General features: G+C 42.9%; 1 protein-coding gene across 2 annotated transcripts in view; it reads left to right on the forward strand.

The window, feature by feature from the left end:
* FAM184B (family with sequence similarity 184 member B) overlaps positions 1-21572 on the forward strand; it is a 149928-nt gene that overhangs the window by 65988 nt on the left and 62368 nt on the right. Inside the window, exons 3-7 of one of the 2 annotated variants that reach the window (XM_040419043.1) lie at positions 11144-11279; positions 11369-11517; positions 13548-13739; positions 16402-16512; positions 20274-20371. In XM_040419043.1, coding sequence (XP_040274977.1) covers positions 11144-11279; positions 11369-11517; positions 13548-13739; positions 16402-16512; positions 20274-20371 — 686 coding nt within the window. The remainder of the gene's footprint in view (positions 1-11143; positions 11280-11368; positions 11518-13547; positions 13740-16401; positions 16513-20273; positions 20372-21572) is intronic. The other variant, XM_040419044.1, reaches the window with a different exon arrangement.

A 21572-nucleotide genomic window follows, 5' to 3' on the forward strand; every position in this document is an offset into this window, starting at 1 on the left:
CTGTCTTCCCACTGCTCCCCAGGTAGTCAGGGCAACCGACCGGCTCCAGGGTCTGATCTTTTCCCTCATAGATCCGAAATTTGTGGGTATAGCCTGTGGCCCTTTCACAGAGCTTATACAATTTGACCCCATACCGGGCACGCTTGCTTGGGATGTATTGTTTGAAGCCAAGGCGCCCGGTAAAATGTATTAGGGACTCGTCTACGCAGATGTTTTGCTCAGGGGTATACAAATCTGCAAATTTCAGGTTGAAATGGTCTATGAGGGGCCGAATTTTGTGGAGCCGGTCAAAAGCAGGGTGGCCTCTGGGATGGGAGGTGGTGTTGTCGCTAAAGTGCAGGAAACGCAGGATGGTCTCAAATCGTGTCCTGGACATAGCAGCAGAGACCATGGGCATGTGATGAATTGGGTGCGTTGACCAATATGACCGCAATTCATGCTTTTTTGTCAGGCCCATGTTGAGGAGAAGGCCCAAAAAAATTTTAAGTTCGGAAACTTGGACTGGTTTCCACCGGAAAGGCTGGGCATAATAGCTTCCCGGGTTAGCGGTTATAAATTGTGTGGCATACTGGTTGGTCTCTGCCACGACTAAGTCCAAGAGCTCCGCAGTCAAGAACAGCTCAAAAAATCCCAGGGCCGAACCGATTTGAGCCGTCTCAACCCGAACTCCAGACTGGGCGGTGAAAGGGGGAACTACTGGTGCGGCTGAAGTTGGTGACTGCCAATCAGGATTTGCCAGCACCTCAGGGACTCTAGGGGCTCTACGGGCCTGTCTGTGCGGTGGCTGCGACGGGGTAACTATTGCACGTGCCACCGTACCAGCTTCAACTGCCCTTCTGGTGCTCGCTACTTCACCAGGTTGTACGGCAGTGCTGGTACTAGGTCCAGGAAGGGCTGCGCTGCTGGTGTATGCCTCACCACGTGATCCGGCAGCGACAGCCCCACTCTGCTGCTCTTGAAGCGGATCCTGCGTAACCTGTGGTCTAGCGACATGGGGCCGGGTACGCCTGGTGCTGCCAGGGACCTCCACCTCCTCGTCCGAACTTTGGGTCAGAGAGCCACTGCTTTCCACAGGTTCATATTCTGACCCGCTAGATTCGTCAGATGAGGGTTCCCACTCCTCATCCGACTGGGTCAGAATCCTGTAGGCCTCTTCAGAAGAATACCCCCTGTTTGACATTTTGGACTACTAAATTTAGGGGTATTCCCTGAGACTACCCAAGAAAAAAAGCAAACCTGTCTTACAAAGGGGAGGCTAGCGAAGTACCGGAGGCCGCTGCGGTTGATAAAAAATATCAAAACTGATTTTTTTATCGCCGCAGTGCGTGTAAAATGAATGTGCAGTGATCAAAAAATATATATTTTTTGTCACTGCGGTGGGGCGGGCGTGGGTGAACGCACGTGTGGGCGACCGATCAGGCCTGATCGGGCAAACACTGCGTTTTGGGTGGAGGGCGAACTAAAGTGACACTAATACTATTATAGATCTGACCGTGATCAGTTTTGATCACTTACAGATACTATAAAAGTACAAATGCTGATTAGCGATACGCTAAACAGCGAATAAAAGTGACTGCGGTGCGGTGGGGTGGGCGCTAACTGACGCTAACTACCTAACCAAGGGGCCTAAACTATCCCTAAAACCTAACAGCCAATGCCAGTGAAAAAAAAAAAGTGACAGTTTACACTGATCACTTTTTTTCCTTTCATTTGATTGACAGGGGCGATCAAAGGGGTGATCAAAGGGTTAATTGGGGTGCAGGTGGGTGATCTGGGGCTAAGGTGTAGTGTTGGTGCTACTCACAGTTCAGTCTGCTCCTGTGCTGGATCCAACCGACGAAAAGGACCAGCACAGGAGCAGACAAGCCATATAACAGATCATATTTACTAATATGATCTGTTATATGACTTTGGATTGGATTTTTTGAAAATCGCCAGCCTGCCAGCCAATGATCGTTGCTGGCAGGCTGGTGACGAAATACTTCTTTTAATTTTGCCGGCCCGCGATGCGCATGCGCGGGCCGGCTTTGAGCGAAATCTCGCGTCTCGCGAGATGACGCGTATATGCGTGACTCTGCGCAGCGCTGCCACCTCCGGAACGCAATCCTGCGTTAGGCGGTCCGGAGGTGGTTAATAAGTGGGATTTCTTGCCTTATAAATGGGGTTGGGACCATCAGTTGCGTTGAGGAGAAGTCAGGTGGATACACAGCCGATAGTCCTACTGAATAGACTGTTAGAATTTGTATTATAGCAAGAAAAAAGCAGCTAAGTAAAGAAAAACGAGTGCCCATCATTACTTTAAGAAATGAAGGTCAGTCAGCCGAAAAATTGGGAAAACTTTGAAAGTAAGGGCTGTTTGACCATGAAGGAGAGTGATGGGGTGCTGCGCCAGATGACCTGGCCTCCACAGTCACCGGACCTGAACCCAATCGAGATGGTTTGGGGTGAGCTGGACCGCAGAGTGAAGGCAAAAGGGCCAACAAGTGCTAAGCATCTCTGGGAACTCCTTCAAGACTGTTGGAAGACCATTTAAGGGGACTACCTCTTGAAGCTCATCAAGAGAATGCCAAGAGTGTGCAAAGCAGTAATCAAAGCAAAAGGTGGCTACTTTGAAGAACCTAGAATATGACATATTTTCAGTTGTTTCACACTTGTTTGTTATGTATATAATTCCACATGTGTTAATTCATAGTTTTGATGCCTTCATAGTCATGAAAATAAAGAAAACTCTTTGAATGAGAAGGTGTGTCCAAACTTTTTGGTCTGTACTGTATATAGAAAAGTAGACTATGTATTTGCCTTCTGGGCTAAATGTAAACATGGATCAAATATAGTTTTAATTAGTTGGTAATAAAATATAAAGTTCGAAAACTATTAGCTTGCAATGTGCACTTTATATATCAAATGGTTGTTTCCAGCTGTATACCTTTGTGGCTATATATATATATATATATATATATATATATATTATATAAAGCTGAGTGTATGTATGTGTGTGTGTGTGTGTGTGTATGTATGTCCGCTAAAGGAATCTGGCCACCCTAGGGGAAGGCTACTGTGGAGGTCACAGTTAAGGGTACAGTCCGCTATGGAGGTCAGTGTTAAGGGGCGGACTGCTGTAGAGGCCACTGTTAAGGGAATGGGGTGTAATGGAAATCACTGTTAAGGAGATGGGGTACTGTGGAGGTCACTAAAAAAGGGGCAGCCGCTGTGGAGGTCACTGTTAAGGAGACGGGATGCTGTGGAGGTCACTTTTAAAGGGGCAGGCACTGTGGAGGTCCATGTTAAGGGCGCAGTGAACGGTAGAGGTCACAGTTAGAGGAACGGTCCGCTATGAAGGTCAGTGTTAAGGGACAGGGTACTGTAGAGGTCACTGTTAAGGGGGTGGCGTGTTATGGAAGTCACATTTTAAGAGAACGGAGCTCTGTGGAGGTCACTTTTAAAGGGGTGGGGTACAGTGGCGGTCACAGTTAAGGGAGCGGGATTCTGTGGCAGTCACTGTTGAAGGGGCAGTCGCTGTGGAGGTCTCTGTTAAGGGGGACGGGAATGGTGGAGGTCAGTTAAGGGGACTGTAACCTATGGTCAGTGTTAAGTGGCGGGAACTGTAGAGGTCACTGTTAAGGGGCGGGCCCCTGTGGTGGCTTTTTTATTTGCAACAATACAATGCTGGGCGGAAGCTTCTGCCCAGCAGTGTGTTTGGTGACGTCACCGGCTCTGATGGCTAAACTTTAGCGCTTCCCTAAGCCATGCTCACGGCCCGGTTAAGCCATTCCCCCTTCCACTCCACAGCCGATGGGGATTGAAAAAATGAAGGTAAAAATCAAGTGCTGCTGTCTTAGAGTGAGCTGTTCAAAAGGACATCCCTGTGTCAGTCCAGGCCCTGCTGAGGACAGGGAGTATGAAAGCTGTACTGTCCGGCCTTAAACCGGACTTCTGGCCACCCTAGGGGAAGGCTACTGTGGAGGTCACGGTTAAGGGGACGGTCCGCTATGGAGGTCAGTGTTAAGGGGCGGACTGCTGTAGAGGCCACTGGTAAGGGGGTGGGGTGTTATGGAAATCACTGTTAAGGAGATGGGGTACTGTGGAGGTCACTAATAAAGGGGCAGCCGCTGTGGAGGTCACTTTTAAGGGGACAGAATGCTGTGGAGGTCACTGTTAAAGGGGTGGGCACTGTGGAGGTCCCTGTCAAGGGGGTGGGGTGCTGTGGAACTCACTGCTGTAAAGGTCAAAGTTAAGATGATGGGCTGCTGTGGAGATTCCATTTTAAGGAGGCGGGGCACTTTGGGGGTGAGGGGGCAGTGTTAAGGGGGAAGGGTGCTGTGGATGTCACTGTTATAGTGTATACTGTCAATATCTTTTAACGACACACACAAACATTAAATTAAATAGATTAAATATACCCGTTCAAAGACTGGTCCTTCAGCTAGTATATATATACAGTACAGACCAAAAGTTTGGACACACCTTCTCATTCAAAGAGTTTTCTTTATTTTCATGACTATGAAGGCATCAAAACTATGAAGTAACACATGTGGAATTATATACATAACAAACAAGTGTGAAACAACTGAAAATATGTCATATTCTAGGTTCTTCAAAGTAGCCACCTTTTGCTTTGATTACTGCTTTGCACACTCTTGGCATTCTCTTGATGAGCTTCAAGAGGTAGTCCCCTGAAATGGTCTTCCAACAGTCTTGAAGGAGTTTCCAGAGATGCTTAGCACTTGTTGGCCCTTTTGCCTTCACAATGCGGTCCAGCTCACCCCAAACCATCTCGATTGAGTTCAGGTCCGGTGACTGTGGAGGCCAGGTCATCTGGTGCAGCACCCCATCACTCTCCTTCATGGTCAAATAGCCCTTACTTTCAAAGTTTTCCCAATTTTTCGGCTGACTGATGGGCACTCGTTTTTCTTTACTTAGCTGCTTTTTTCTTGCCATAATACAATTCTAACAGTCTATTTTAGTCTAGGAATAATACAAATTCTAACAGTCTAGGAATTTTAATGGATCTAGGAATTTTAATAAACAGCAAACTAAGCTGCAAAAAACAGTGTCAGGCAGCTGCTGCCAAGGCCAATAAGATAATGGGTTGCATCAAAAGGGGCATAGATGCCCGTGATGAGAACATATTCCTACTACTTTACAAATCATTAGTCAGACCACACATGGAGTACTGTGTACAGTTCTGGGCTCCAGTGAACAAGGCAGACATAGCAGAGCTGGAAAGGGTCCAGAGGAAGGCAACTAAAGTAATAACTGCAATGGGGCAACTACAGTACCCTGAAAGATTATCAAAATTAGGGTTATTCACATTAGAAAAAAGACGACTGAGGGGAGATCTAATTACTATGTATAAATATATCAGGGGTCAGTACAGAGATCTATCCAATCATCTATTTATCCCCAGGACTGTGACTGTGACGAGGGGACATCCTCTGCATTTGGAGGAAAGAAGGTTTGTACACAAACATTCTTTACGGTAAGAGCAGTGAGACTATGGAACTCTCTGCCTGAGGAGGTGGTGATGGTGAGTACAAAAAAGGAATTCAAGAGGGGCCTGGATGTATTTCTGGACTGTAATAATATTACAGGCTATAGCTACTAGAGAGGGGTCGTTGATCCAGGGAGATATTCTGATTGCCTGATTGGAGTCGGGAAGGAATTTTTTATTCCCGTAAAGTGAGGAAAATTGGCTTCTACCTCACAGGTTTTTTTTGCCTTCCTCTGGATCAACTTTCAGGATGACAGGCCGAACTGGATTGACAAATGTCTTTTTTCGGCCTTATGTACTATGTTACTATGTTACTATGTTACTATGTTACTATTCAGTAGGACTATCAGCTGTGTATCCACCTGACTTCTCCTCAACGCAACTGATGGTCCCAACCCCATATATAAGGCAAGAAATCACACTTATTAAACCTGACAGGGCACACCTGTGAAGTGAAAACCATTTCAGGGGACTACCTCTTGAAGCTCATCAAGAGAATGCCAAGAGTGTGCAAAGCAGTAATCAAAGCAAAAGGTGGCTACTTTGAAGAACCTAGAATATGACATATTTTCAGTTGTTTCACACTTATTTGTTATGTATATAATTCCACACGTGTTAATTCATAGTTTTGATGCCTTCAGTGTGAATCTACAATTTTCATAGTCATGAAAATAAAGAAAACCCTTAGAATGAGAAGGTGTGTCCAAACTTTTGGTCTGTACTGTATATATATATATATATATACACTGCTCAAAAAAATAAAGGGAACACAAGAATAACACATCCTAGATCTGAATTAATTAAATATTCTTCTGAAATACTTTGTTCTTTACATAGTTGAATGTGCTGACAACAAAATCACACAAAAATTAAAAATGGGAATCAAAATTTTCAACCCATGGAGGTCTGGATTTGGAATCACACTCAAAATTAAAGTGGAAAAACACACTACAGGCTGATCCAACTTTGATGTAATGTCCTTAAAACAAGTCAAAATGAGGCTCAGTAGTGTGTGTGGCCTCCACGTGCCTGTATGACCTCCCTACAACGCCTGTGCATGCTCCTGATGAGGTGGCGGAAGGTCTCCTGAGGGATCTCCTCCCAGACCTGGACTAAAGCATCTGCCAACTCCTGGACAGTCTGTGGTGCAACGTGACGTTGGTGGATAGAGCGAGACATGATGTCCCAGATGTGCTCAATTGGATTCAGGTCTGGGGAACGGGCAGGCCAGTCCATAGCATCAATGCCTTCATCTTGCAGGAACTGCTGACACACTCCAGCCACATGAGGTCTAGCATTGTCTTGCATTAGGAGGAACCCAGGGCCAACCGCACCAGCATATGGTCTCACAAGGGGTCTGAGGATCTCATCTCGGTACCTAATGGCAGTCAGGCTACCTCTGGCGAGCACATGGAGGGTTGTGCGGCCCTCCAAAGAAATACCACCCCACACCATTACTGACCCAATGCCAAACCGGTCATTCTGGAGGATGTTGCAGGCAGCAGAACATTCTCCACGGCTTCTGAAGATTCTGTCACGTCTGTCACATGTGCTCAGTGTGAACCTGCTTTCATCTGTGAAGAGCACAGGGCGCCAGTGGCGAATTTGCCAATCTTGGTGTTCTCTGGCAAATGCCAAACGTCCTGCACGGTGTTGGGCTGTAAGCACAACCCCCACCTGTGGACGTCGGGCCCTCATATCACCCTCATGGAGTCTGTTTCTCACCATTTGAGCAGACACATGAACATTTGTGGCCTGCTGGAGGTCATTTTGCAGGGCTCTGGCAGTGCTCCTCCTGTTGCTCCTTGCACAAAGGCGGAGGTAGCGGTCCTGCTGCTGGGTTGTTGCCCTCCTACGGCCTCCTCCACGTCTCCTGATGTACTGGCCTGTCTCCTGGTAGCGCCTCCATGCTCTGGACACTACGCTGACAGACACAGCAAACCTTCTCGCCACAGCTCGCATTGATGTGCCATCCTGGATAAGCTGCACTACCTGAGCCACTTGTGTGGGTTGTAGACTCCGTCTCATGCTACCACTAGAGTGAAAGCACCGCCAGCATTCAAAAGTTACCAAAACATCAGCCAGGAAGCATAGGAACTGAGAAGTGATCTGTGGTCACCACCTGTAGAACCACTTCTTTATTGGGGGTGTCTTGCTAATTGCCTATAATTTCCCCCTGTTGTCTATCCCATTTGCACAACAGCATGTGAAATTGATTGTCACTCAGTGTTGCTTCCTAAGTGGACAGTTTGATTTCACAGAAGTGTGATTGACTTGGAGTTACATTGTGTTGTTTAAGTGTTCCCTTTATTTTTTTGAGCAGTGTATATACACTCACCTAAAGAATTATTAGGAACACCATACTAATATGGTGTTGGACCCCCTTTTGCCTTCAGAACTGCCTTAATTCTACGTGGCATTGATTCAACAAGGTGCTGATAGCATTCTTTAGAAATGTTGGCCCATATTGATAGGATAGCATCTTGCAGTTGATAGAGATTTGAGGGATGCACATCCAGGGCACGAAGCTCCCGTTCCACCACATCCCAAAGATGCTCTATTGGGTTGAGATCTGGTGACTGTGGGGGCCATTTTAGTACAGTGAACTCATTGTCATGTTCAAGAAACCAATTTGAAATGATTCGAGCTTTGTGACATGGTGCATTATCCTGCTGGAAGTAGCCATCAGAGGATGGATACATGTTCTCATTCTGTTTACGCCAAATTCGGACTCTACCATTTGAATGTCTCAACAGAAATCGAGACTCATCAGATTAGGCAACATTTTTACAGTCTTCAACAGTCCAATTTTGGTGAGCTCGTGCAAATTGTAGCCTCTTTTCCTATTTGTAGTGGAGATGAGTGGTACCCGGTGGGGTCTTCTGCTGTTGTAGCCCATCCGCCTCAAGGTTGTGCGTGTTGTGGCTTCACAAATGCTTTGCTGCCTACCTCGGTTGTAACGAGTGGTTATTTCAGTCAACGTTGCTCTTCTATCAGCTTGAATCAATCAGCCCATTCTCCTCTGACCTCTAGCATGCACAAGGCATTTTTGCCCACAGGACTGCCGCATACTGGATGTTTTTCCCTTTTCACACCATTCTTTGTAAACCCTAGAAATGGTTGTGCGTGAAAATCCCAGTAACTGAGCAGATTGTGAAATACTCAGACCGGCCCGTCTGGCACCAACAACCATGCCACGCTCAAAAGTGCTTAAATCACCTTTCTTTCCCATTCTGACATTCAGTTTGGAGTTCAGGAGATTGTCTTGACCAGGACCACACCCCTAAATGCATTGAAGCAACTGCCATGTGATTGGTTGACTAGATAATTGCATTAATGAGAAATAGAACAGGTGTTCCTAATAATTCTTTAGGTGAGTGTATATATATATATATATATATATATATATATACACACACACACACACAATATATCCACTTAAGTAGTTGTTTCCAGTTATATGCCTTTATAGCAATATATATACAGTTGCAAGAAAAAGTATGTGAACCCTTTGGAATTATATGGATTTCTGCACAAATTGGTCATAAAATGTGATCTGATCTTCATCTAAGTCACAACAATAGACAATCACAGTCTGCTTAAACTAATAACACACAAAGAATTAAATGTTACCATTTTTTTATAGAACACACCATGTAAACATTCAAAGTGCAGGTGGAAAAAGTATGTGAACCTCTAGACTAATGACATCTCCAAGAGCTAATTGGAGTGAGGTGTCAGCCAACTGGAGTTCAATCAATGAGATAAGATTGGAGGTGTTGGTTACAGTTGCCCTGCCCTATGAAAAACACACACCAGTTCTGGGTTTGCTTTTCACAAGAAGCATTGCCTAATGTGAATGATGCCTCGCACAAAAGAGCTCTCAGAAGACCTACGATTAAGAATTGTTGACTTGCATAAAGCTGGAAAGGGTTATAAAAGTATCTCCAAAAGCCTTGCTGTTCATCAGTCCAAGGTAAGACAAATTGTCTATAAATGGAGAAAGTTCAGCACTGCTGCTACTCTCCCTAGGAGTGGCCGTCCTGTAAAGATGACTGCAAGAGCACAGCGCAGACTGCTCAATGAGGTAAAGAAGAATCCTAGAGTGTCAGCTAAAGACTTACAAAAGTCTCTGGCATATGCTAACATCCCTGTTAGCAAATCTACGATACGTAAAACACTAAACAAGAATGGATTTCATGGGAGGCTTCCACAGAAGAAGCCACTACTGTCCCAAAAAAACATTGCTGCTTGTTTACAGTTTGCACAAGAGCACCTGGATGTTCCACAGCAGTACTGGCAAAATATTCTGTGGACAGATGAAACCAAAGTTGAGTTGTTTGAAAGAAACACACAACACTATATGTGGAGAAAAAGATTCACAGCACACCAACATCAAAACCTCATCCCAACTGTGAAATATGGTGGTGGGGGCATCATGGTTTGGGGCTGCTTTGCTGCACCAGGGCCTGGACGGATTGCTATCATCAAAGGAAAAATGAATTCCCAAGTTTATCAAGACATTTTGCAGGAGAACTTAAGGACACCTGTCCACCAGCTGAAGCTCAACAGAAGATGGGTGTTGCAACAGGACAATGACCCAAAGCATAGAAGTAAATCAACAACAGAATGGCTTAAACAGAAGAAAATACGCCTTCTGGAGTGGCCCAGTCAGAGTCCTGACCTCAACCTGATTGAGATGCTGCGGCATGACCTCAAGAAAGAGATTCACACCAGATATCCCAAGAATATTGCTGAACTGAAACAGTTCTGTAAAGAGGAATGGTCAAGAATTACTCCTGACCGTTGTGCACGTCTGATTTGCAACTACAGGAAACGTTTGGTTGAAGTTATTGCTGCCAAAGGAGGTTCCACCAGTTAATAAATCCAAGCGTTCACATACTTTTTCCACCTGCACTGTGAATGATTACATGGTGTGTTCAATAAAAACATGGTAACATTTAATTCTTTGTGTGTTATTAGTTTAAGCAGACTGTGATTGTCTATTGTTGTGACTTAGATGAAGATCAGATCACATTTTATGACCAATTTGTGCAGAAATCCATATATTTCCAAAGGGTTCACATACTTTTTCTTGCAACTGTATGTGTATATATATATATATATATATATATATATATACACACACATATGTATCCACATTTGTTTTGTTGGCCGCAGGAGTGGGGGTTGCACAGTAGGAGGGGGTGGCTGGGGAGAGACCCCATTCAAAAATTTGCTGTACTTCCCAGCCAGTTCTAGTTACGCCACTGCTAGGGAAAGTTTGGTCATCCAGCCATATCCTATTAATAGACAGGGTTCAAGTCAACCAGGATAGGAAAGGGTGTTTCTGAGGATGGGAGAGTTCACAGAGGGCGATTCTTAGTGGGCGACCGCCCTCTATTGTGTCCATATGTCTTAATAGGCGATATATTTAAGACAACCACTTTAATATGTTTGCACTTTTATAGATTTAAACCCAAATTTGCCCAGTGATTTAACTAAAGTAAGCTGAAAGCCAAGGCCATGGAGCGCAGCAAGTGTAAAATTCCCTCTAATGGAACATTAAATGTGCCCCCTCTAGAGAAAATTCAATTAACGGAAAAAAACAAAAATGCGATTGTAACAGACTAAAGCCTTCACTTTTGCTAGGATTTGGAAGCCCAGCTGAGACAGAAAGAAGAGGAGCTAGCCGAGTCCAGAAATATTCAGAGAAATGCAGCAGAGGAGCTTTCCGTGGCAAAGCAGAGATTATTACAGCAAGAGAACGAGATCCAGAAGCAGACAGGTAGTGCGCGTTAACCCTTCGTGCAGGGCTCTGTATTCTGCTCCGTCTGCAATATGGTAAAACATTAATACATTGCTTTGTTCTGACAGAACAGATGAAGAGCAGCTCATGTGCACATAAGGCAGCTCTCGCTGAACTCGCTGAATTTAAAAGTCAAATGGATCAACAGCAGCAGAAACCAGCCCGAAAAACGACTGCGAGTAAGAGAGACAGCGGGGACGTTGTGAATGCTAAGCAGGTACTGTATTGTAGTAGCAGACAAACAGTGTGAAGGAGAAACAATAGGAAATCCAGGAACTTTCTGTTAGAGCATGAAGAACATAATGATGAGACATCTGTATTCATCAGAGATGGTGGAATATAATGTTTAGATTCGAGATCGATAATGAATCAGACTCTGGGGCATCTTTAGAATTAGTGGAAATTTATTTAGCTCATCACTATAGGATGCACATAAAAACTACTATATAAAAGACAAATCCACTTTAGAGATGACAGTGCCATTAATTTTGGCTAATTATTTTCTTATTTTTTTCATTTATAGTTTTAAAATCAATTTTTTCGAATTTACAGGCCCAAATCCTCTGCATAGACTTAGATAAATTATGGAAATTTGGCTTCCTGCAACCACCACTAGAGGGCGCTTAGGAGCTTGCTTCATACAGTTTATTTTTTTTTAGTTCAATGTACAAATGTTATGCAATAAGCTCATCAGCTATCTGTACTGGTGCAGGCAGCGAGCAATTTATTATTGAACTATGTAAATGCAGGTTTTTTTTAGAGCTTTATATCAGAAAAACAGAAGATTTTATTGCAAAATTAAACAGCACAGTGTTGGGCCAATATAGATATGATATTTTACTTCTTTTAAAAAAATCCTAATTTACCTTGTGTCTCCTTACTTACTCTGGCACCCATAATTTTATTTTTCCATCGATGGTGCTATATCCATGGTTTGTTTTCCTGCAAGACAAGTTGCTGTTTATATTTGTAATATTTTAGGTTGCCTTTTTTTTATTATTGATTTCTTTCATGCGCTAGGTGACCAGAAAACAACAATTCTGGCAATGGGAATCCCTTTTCCTTTACAATGTACACTGCACTTGTTAAATAACATGATATTTTAATAGTTCAGATATTTACCAATGTGGCAATACCAATAATTTTTTTAATGATTTTTTTATGTCATAAATGGAAAAGGCAGTGCTTTGAATATTTTATGTTTTTTTTACAGATTTTTTTCCTTTTTGTCTCTTTTAAGAGGTTGTCTCACTTCAGCAAATTACATTTATCCTGTAGACACAGTTAAAGCGGCTCTATCACCAGGATCAACCCTATTAAACCAGACATACTGCCTGGTAGGGCTCATCATGCTAATTAAAACTATACTTTTCTTTTGTCTATATGATAAACACTTGCAGAGAAATATGCACTTTTATTCCTATGAGCAACTGGAGAACTAGGCGGCGGGGATGAATCATTTAAGCACTGCTATGTAACACCCCCTGTGCTCTACACACGCCCCATCCCCCCCTTGATTGATAGGGCTAGGCATCAGGCTGAGGGCAGAGCTGTGTCCTAGCATCTACATATTATATACACTATGTACTATAGCTTTACCACACTGAGATCTGCTCAGAAAGCTAATATACATGTTACTGCTTTATTGGCAAGTGCAATGAGATTATAAAGACACCATTAATATGTATTAGCTTATAAGCATAAAAAAATTGTAGACATGCCTATTCTTGTCCGCAAAACGTGTATAGTGTATGGAATATATGATATTGCTAACACACAGCTCTTAGACAGGGCTCTGCCCTCAGCCTGATGTCTAGCCCTGTCAATCAAGGGGAGGAGGGCATGTGCAGTGCATAGGGGGTGTTACATTCAGTGCTCTGATGAATTAGCCCCACCTCTGAGTGCTTTGCATATGAATTAAAACGCAGATATCTCTGCAGCTGTTTATCGTACAAACAAAAGAAAGGTGTAGTTGTAATCAGCGTGATGAGCCCTACCAGCCAGTATGTCTGATTTAATAGGGTTGATCCTGGTGACAGAGCCTCTTTAATACAAGGCACTTGCTAATGTATTGTGATTGTCCATATTGCCTCCTTTACCATTTGCTCAAGTGAGACAACCCCTTTAAGCAGGCAACTAGTAGTCTTAGACTAAATGTAAATATATAACCCCTTTAAGCGACTCAAGTTTGTGATCAATAATTACTTGTACTATACACTGTAATTCTTTTGTCTTTTCATATTCTAGTACTCGAGAGAACATTCTGTTCCAAAACAACATAAAGAGGACATCAGTAAAACAAAACGGCAGAAAGAGGCAGAGACAAAGCATTTAAAAGAGCAGCATGTGAAGAGTCGCGAAGACTTGGCAAAAAGTCATGCAGCCGAGATAAAATCCATCCAGACATCTATGGAGCAAGAGAAGAGGCGACTGCAGAAAGTACTGTAGGATCTTCATCCATGTTCTGCCTCCACCAAGAATGATGATTCGTTTTCTTTAGTAACAGTACCATTTTCTGTTGAATGTAATCTGCTACATTTTAAAGGTGTTGTCCCACAATTAAAATCTGTCTGTCAGCTGCAAAATAGCTTCAGACTAAGGCCTCTTTCACACGGGCGTTGCGGGAAAATGTGCGGGTGCGTTGCGGGAACACCCACGATTTTTCCTCGCGAGTGCAAAACATTGTAATGCGTTTTGCACTGGCGTGAGAAAAATCGCACGTGTTTGGTCCCCAATCCCGAACTTCTTCACAGAAGTTCGGGCTTGGGATCGGTGTTCTGTAAATAGTATTATTTTCCCTTATAACATGGTTATAAGGGAAAATAATAGCATTCTGAATACAGAATGCATAGTAAAACATCGCTGGAGGGGTTAAAAAAAAAATAAGAAAAAATTTAACTCACCTTAGTTCACTTGTTCGCGGCCCGGCATCTCCTTCTGGCTTCATCTGATCTCTGTGCAGCAACAGGACCTGTGGTGACGTCATTCCGGTCATCACATGGTACGTCATATGATCTTTTACCATGGTGATTCACCATGGTAAAAGATCATGTGACGTACCATGTGATGACCGGGGTGACGTCATCAAAGGTCCTTGACTTATAATTAATGCTCACCACAGGTCCTATTCAGTAAAGGGGACAGAAGGAGATGCCGACATCGCGATCAAGTGGATTAAGGTGAGTTAAATGATTTTTAATTTTTTTTAACCCCTCCAGCGCTGTTTTACTTTGCATTCTATATTCAGAATGCTATTATTTTCCCTTATAACCATGTTATAAGGGAAAATAATAATGATCGGGTCTCCATCCCGATCGTCTCCTAGCAACCATGCGTGAAAATCGCACCTCATCCGCACTTGCTTGCGGATGCTTGCGATTTTCACGCAAACCCATTCATTTCTATAGGGCTTGCGTTACGTGAAAAACGCACAAAGAGGAGCATGCTGCGATTTTCACGCAACGCACAAGTGATGTGTGAAAATCACCGCTCATGTGAACAGCCCCATAGAAATGAATGGGTCAGGATTCCGTGCGGATGCAATGTGTTCACCTCCCGCAACGCATCCGCGTGGAAAACTCGCTTGTGTGAAAGGGGCCTAAGTACAACAATGCCTGGGAACCGGTGTCAGACTGAGCCCGCCAGAGGAAATTATTTTCCCAAGGCGCCACTCCTGTATATCATCAATACATTTTAATAGGTTTTGAATCAAATGAACAGACTAGTGGGAAGTGATCAGCTGTAAAGGCAGCCAAATGGATTTTTCCTCCTGGATCTTTGGCGCCCAATATGGTACCAGAGCCTGTGTATTCTGGTGGCCCAGTCCAACCCTGCCAGTACCGTTGCCTTCCCATATTGTACATATACATATTGCTGCTAATTGCCAAATCCATATTTCCTGTTTAATTCCATATGCAAATGAGGAATCAAGTTCATTTTTCAATGGGGCCGCAAAAAATGCGGACAGCACACCAATGGCCCCGCAAAAAATATAGAGCATGTTCTATTCTTGTTCCTTTTGCGGACAAGGATAGGACATTTCTATTGGAGTGAAAAAAAAACTGGCAGCAGGCCGGGATCCCTGTTTTGGGGATCCGTGATATGATGACAGTCGTGTGGATCGGCCCTAAATCAGTATTTATTGGTGGGACAATTAAACACAATTTAAGGGCTCGTTCACACGACCGTTGGTGTCCCGTGCCCGTGCTGTGAATCGCAAATTGTGGTCCGCAATGCACGGACACCTTCCGTGGGGCAGGCGCATGGGGATCGCAGACCCATTCACTTGAATGGGTCCGCGATCCCTCCGTTCCGCAAAAAGATAGAGCATGTTCTATCTTTTTGCGGTGCAGAGGCACGGAACGGAACCTCAGAAAGCACTCGATAGTGTTTCCGTAGTGTTCCGTTCCTTGCTTCCTTTCCGCATCTCCGGATTTGCGGACCCATTGGAATGAATGGGTCCGCTTCCGTGATGCGGAATGACAACGGAACGGTGCCTGTGTATTGCGGATCCGCAAATGCGGTCCGAAATACGGAAATGGGACACCAACGGTCGTGTGAACCCTAAGGCAATACAAAAAGTGAATACATATAATTCAATTAGAATTGCAAAACAGATGTATATTTCTCATTTTGGTCTGTGTGACCACTATTGGAGTACATTTGGTTACATGTCGGGATGAGCAAATCGACTTCGGATGCTTGATCCGAAGTCAATTCGCATAAAACTCCATTGTAATACTGTACGGAGTGGGAGCTCCGTACAATATTAGAATGTTATGGCTCTGACGAGACTTTGTGTAATAACTTTGTGAATTAATTTTATGTAAATTTGAAGTTGATTCGCTTATCCCTAGTTACATGGTCTGAGGTAGTCAGTGATATTTTTTTCTCCATGCTAGAATTAGACATATTTTTGGTCTTTCTGACTGGATGGGGCAACAAGAAATATGGGAAAAATTAGTCACGTGTGCTAATCTCAAAATACAGCACTACTGTCATTTTAACAGTTCTGTGATTTTTTTTTTACTTAAAATTTAATTTATTCTTATATCTAAATGTACCTACTGTAGGTCGTAACTTCAGTTTTTTTTTGTTACAGGATCATGAAATGCACATAGAAGAGTTGAAAAAGACGAGTGAATATGAGATAAAACAGTTGTTAGAAGAAAGAGATGCACTCTATGTCCAACTTCAGGATTCCATATATAAGGTGGGTAATTGGCTGTTCATGTATGTAGCCAGCTTTACAGCAGATTTGTAAGGTCTGTGACTTAAGGCTCATGCAAACGACCATATCTATTTTGCAGTCCTCAAAACCCAGATCTGCAAAAAAAAACGGATGACGTCCATGTACGTTCTGTATTTTGCGGAAACGGAACAGCTGGCCTCTAATAGAACAGTACTATCCTTGTCCGTAATGCAGACAATAATATGATTTTAACATGATTTTTTTTGTTTAAAAAATGATATCATTGTGTAAAACTTACATAAATAAAAAAAAGTATACATATTAGGTATTGCCACGTCTGTAATGACCTGCTCTATAAAAATATCACATGACCTAACCCCTCAGAAAAACCCCTCACCGTAAAAAAAAAGGTGTAAAAAAACCCACAAAAAGTGTAATAGTAAGCGATCAAAAAGTCATATGCACCCCAAAATAGTGCCAATCAAACCGTCATCTCATCCCGCAAAAATCATACCCTACCCAAGATAATCGCCCAAAAAATGAAAAAAATATGGATCTCAGACTATGGAGTCACTAAAACATGATTTTATTTTTGTTTAAAAAAATGAAATCATTGTGTAAAACTTACATAAATAAAAAAAACTATACATTTTTGGTATTGCCACGTCTGTAACAACCTGCTCTATAAAAATACCACATGATCTAACCTGTAAGATGAACATTGTAAATAACAAAAAATAAAAAACGGTGCAAAAACAGCTATTATTTGTTGTCTTTCCTCACAAAAAGTAATATATAGCAACCAAAAATCATATGTACCCTAAAACAGTACCAACAAAACTGCAACCTTATCCTGTAGTTTCCAAAATTGGGTCTTTTTTTTGTAGTTTCTCTAGGGGTGCATCAGGGGGTCTTCAAATGTGACATGGCAGCTTAAAATTATCCCAGTGAAATCTGCCTTCCAAAAACCATATGGCGTTCCTTTCCTTCTGCGCCCTGCCTTGTGCCCGTACAGCAGTTTACAACTTCATCAGGGCAATAAATATTGAGTTTTGTTTGGCTGTTAACCCTTGCTTTGTTAGTGGAAAAAAAATTATTAAAATGGAAATTCTGCCAAAAAAGTGAAATTCTGAAATTTCATCTCCATTTTCCATTAATTCTTGCGGAACACCTAAAGGGTTAACAAAGTTTGTAAAATCAGTTTTGAATACCTTGAGGGTGTAGTTTTTAAAATGGGGTCACTTTTTTGGAGTTTCTACTCTATGGGTCAATTTTGGGTGGTTTCTATTATGTAAGCCTCACAAAGTGACTTCAGACCTGAACTAGTCCTCAAAAAGTGGGTTTTGGAAATTTTCTGAAAAATTTCAAGATTTGCTTCTAAACTTCTAACGTCCCCCAAAAATAAGGCATTCACAAAATGATCCAAACATTAAGTAGACATATGGGGAATGTAAAGTAATAACTATATTTGGAGTTATTACTACCTATTATAAAATTAGAGAAATTGAAATTTAGAAATTTGCTAATTTTTCAAAATATTTGGTAAATTTGGTATTTTTTAATAAATAAAAATGAAAGTTTTGGACTCAATTTTACCACTGTCATGAAGTGAAATATGTGACGAGAAAACAATCTCAGAATGGCCTGGATAAGTAAAAGCGCTTTAAAGTTATTACCACATAAATTGACACGTCAGATTTGCTAAAAATGGCCTGAGCAGAAAGGTGAAAAATGGCTTGGTCCTAAAAGGGTTAATTGGTGAATTAGTGAAAAACAATGCATTTGTGCATTGTTTTTTTTTTTATGGCATTCACTGTGCAGTAAAAAAGGTCACCTATGTTCTGTGGGCCAGTACAATTACAGAGATACAAAATGTATATATATTTTTTATGTTTTAATACTTAAATTTTTTATTTTTTTTGGCCATCGTCATATTCTGATATCCATAACGTTTTATATTTCCATCTACAGAGCTGTGTAAGGGCTCTTTATTTGTTGGGTATGCTGTATATATGACTTTTTGATCACCTTCATTCAGTTTTTTGTGAGGCAAAGCAAACTAACAATGGAGATTCTGGTATTTTAATTTATTTCTGTTGCGTTTACTGTACAACATGTGCGGCAATCATTATTATCAAGGCTAAACCTGCTTTCATCACTGAATACTATTGTTTGCCATTGAGTTTGCAGGAGGGCTGGAGAGTGCCTTCTGCTATCATGCATAATGTGGAGACACATAGGACCAACATCAGGTGTCATGGTGTGGGACACTGTTAGCTTCTATGCCCATTCCCTTCTAAAATTTATGGATGGAACATTGACCAGCCTTTGGTATGTCCAGGACATTGTGAAACCAGTCCTACGTTTTTTTTTTTTTTGGTTCCTGCCTACCCACTGCCCATGCTACACAATGTGCTCTTCATGGTATCCAGCAGCTCCCCTGGCCAGCTCAATCACCAGATTTCTCCCCCATCGACATTTTCTGGTACTGGATGGGGCGACAGATAACCCATGCACACCATCAAACAACCAGCTGAACTAAGGCACGAATCTGAAAGAGCTTGGAATGACATACCACAGGAGGATATAATTTGGCCTATAAAGAAAAGATGACTTACCTGCTTTGGCTCGCTGCTCCTTCTCCTGCAGGCCTGCAATGTTCCACTGGGCTCCCTCGATGTCAACATCTGGTTTGACATCGCCGCAGTTAATCACTGGCTGTGGCGGAGAATGTCTCCCCTTACGTCATGACTAGGGATGAGCGAATCGACTTCGGAGGAAACATGCTAAGTCGATTCGTATAATACTTCGTTGAATACTGTACGGAGCGAGCGCTCCGTACAGTATTAGAATGTACTGGCTTCGATGAGCCGAAGTTATTAATAACTTCATAAATTAATTTCTACTATAAAAAAACAATTTCCCGAACTCGGTTTCGGTTCCGAGGTACCACTCATGACAAATGGTACCATCATGACAAATGGTCACATGCCACAGGGGGATCCGGTCTCCACTGCAGCCAGCGATTGGTTGCAGCAATGTCATTTCAGATGTTTACAGCGAGTGAGCCCAGCGGAGCATTGCAGTCCTGGAGGAGAAGGTGTGGGGAGCGGGTGCCAGGAAACAGTTAAGTCATCTTTCCTTTACAGGTCTGGGCATACCCTTACCCCTTCTCCCCATTCTTGCATAACTTGCGGGCACCTTTTTTTACAGACCCCTCTAGCATGGCCAGACATACAGTGGTAATGATACTTACTTTATCACCTCCACTGTGTTCCAGCTTCATTGCTGACCCACTGACTTGGCCGGTGCTAGGTCACATGACTGCCGCAGCCAATGACTGGCCACAGACCCAGAGATGTAACACATGGTGACACATGAGTGCTATGGCTAGTTATTGGCTGCAGCGGTCACATGACCCATGTTAAACAGGATGTTGATTCAGGGACACCTGGGACCTTTGGCACCTGACTGGGAGCGATGGAACCAGAACCCAGTGGCTGGAATCAATTAACTATGATTACCGCTATAGGTCCACCATGCTTGGGGTCTGTAGAATAGGTCCCCAGGGGTTGACAACCCCTTTAACTTCAATGTTCTGAACTTTAATGCAAAATCAGTACCAGGGCCTCCACCCACCATGTGCCATTTATAATGCTGGTGTCCTCTTATGTGATATAGCACCCCCTATAGCTTTGTCTATGGTGAGTTTATACTCAATATCATACATTTAAATAAGCATTGATCAGCAGGTAAATCATATTTACTGTATATGTTTCCAGCAGAATAAAGCTATTCTTCAGCAATGTGAGTCCTCCAGTAGTGAAAGTAAAGAAAACGTGAGCCTGACCTCTGAATCTAGAAGCAAAGAAAAGAAGAGGTAGATCACATAATGTATTTGTGACCTTCCAATAGCTTGTGTGAGCAAATCCCTCATGAAATGTTTAATAACATTATGGATCTGTATTTGCTGTGAGTGCATGAAACCTTCTTTGTTACGTTCAGACGCTCACAGCCTGTACAGACGTAAGGTGGCTATACGCAGTAGAATCATGTCTGCTGAACCCCCTGATCTTGGTTGGACTGGCCAACTATCTAACATTCAACATCTTAGGCTACTTTCACTTTAGCGTTTTTTGCGGATCCGTCATGGATCTGCAAAAACGCTTCCATTACAATAATACAGCCGCATGCATCCGCCATGACCGTCATGAACACCATTGAAAGTCAATGGGGGACGGATCCGTTTTCTATTGTGTCAGAGAAAACAGATCCGTCCCCATTGACTTACATTGTGTGTCTTGCTCCGCACCACATCGCGGACAGAAAAACGCTGCTTGCAGCGTTTTTCTGTCCGTGATGTGGACGCAACCAAACGGAACGGAATGCATTTTGGTACATTCCGTTTAGTTCAGTTCAGTTTTGTCCCCATTGACAATGAATGGGGACAAAACTGAAGCATTTTCTTCCGATATTGAGATCCTATGACGGCTCTCAATAGCGGAATTGAAAACGCTAGTGTGAAAGTAGCCTTAGATGTTTGGCCAGCGTTTGTTTGACAGATATCAGGGAAATATAGATTAGACATGTTACATTTTAACATCATCCCGTATTGCTGCAGTGTTTAGCCCAAAGACTATTGTTTATCTGGTACAGTGTATCACATTGCTGCTTTGAGAAGTACTGGGTCTTCATGCATTTTCAGGGTTCTGATTAAAAATCTTTATGCATTATACTTGTGCTGGCCGTTGAGACCCTACCGATTTGAATGGGGGTCCCATGTTCTTCATTACTTTTCTAAACTTAGGGTAAAAGGATTTTCCAGGGGACCATGTATGGCCTATAAGTCTCCTGACGCTGATTAAGGCGATCTCTCCTCAAGGAGAGATAGTACCTCCAAATCCTGACTAAGGCCTCTCACCCAGTTAAGCCAGCTCTGTACTGATGAGGGGCAATCATCCTGAAACAGCTGTCTGCAGATGAGGTGCTGGCTTGTTTAATATCCAAGTCATGTCCAAGGCCTATTTAAAGGGTCAAACACTGACTTATAGGATAGCTGCCTGACATCTGCTGGCATCAGA

The sequence above is a fragment of the Bufo bufo genome, chromosome 2, assembly GCF_905171765.1.
Source record: "Bufo bufo chromosome 2, aBufBuf1.1, whole genome shotgun sequence".
Classification (NCBI taxonomy): Eukaryota; Metazoa; Chordata; class Amphibia; order Anura; family Bufonidae; genus Bufo; species Bufo bufo.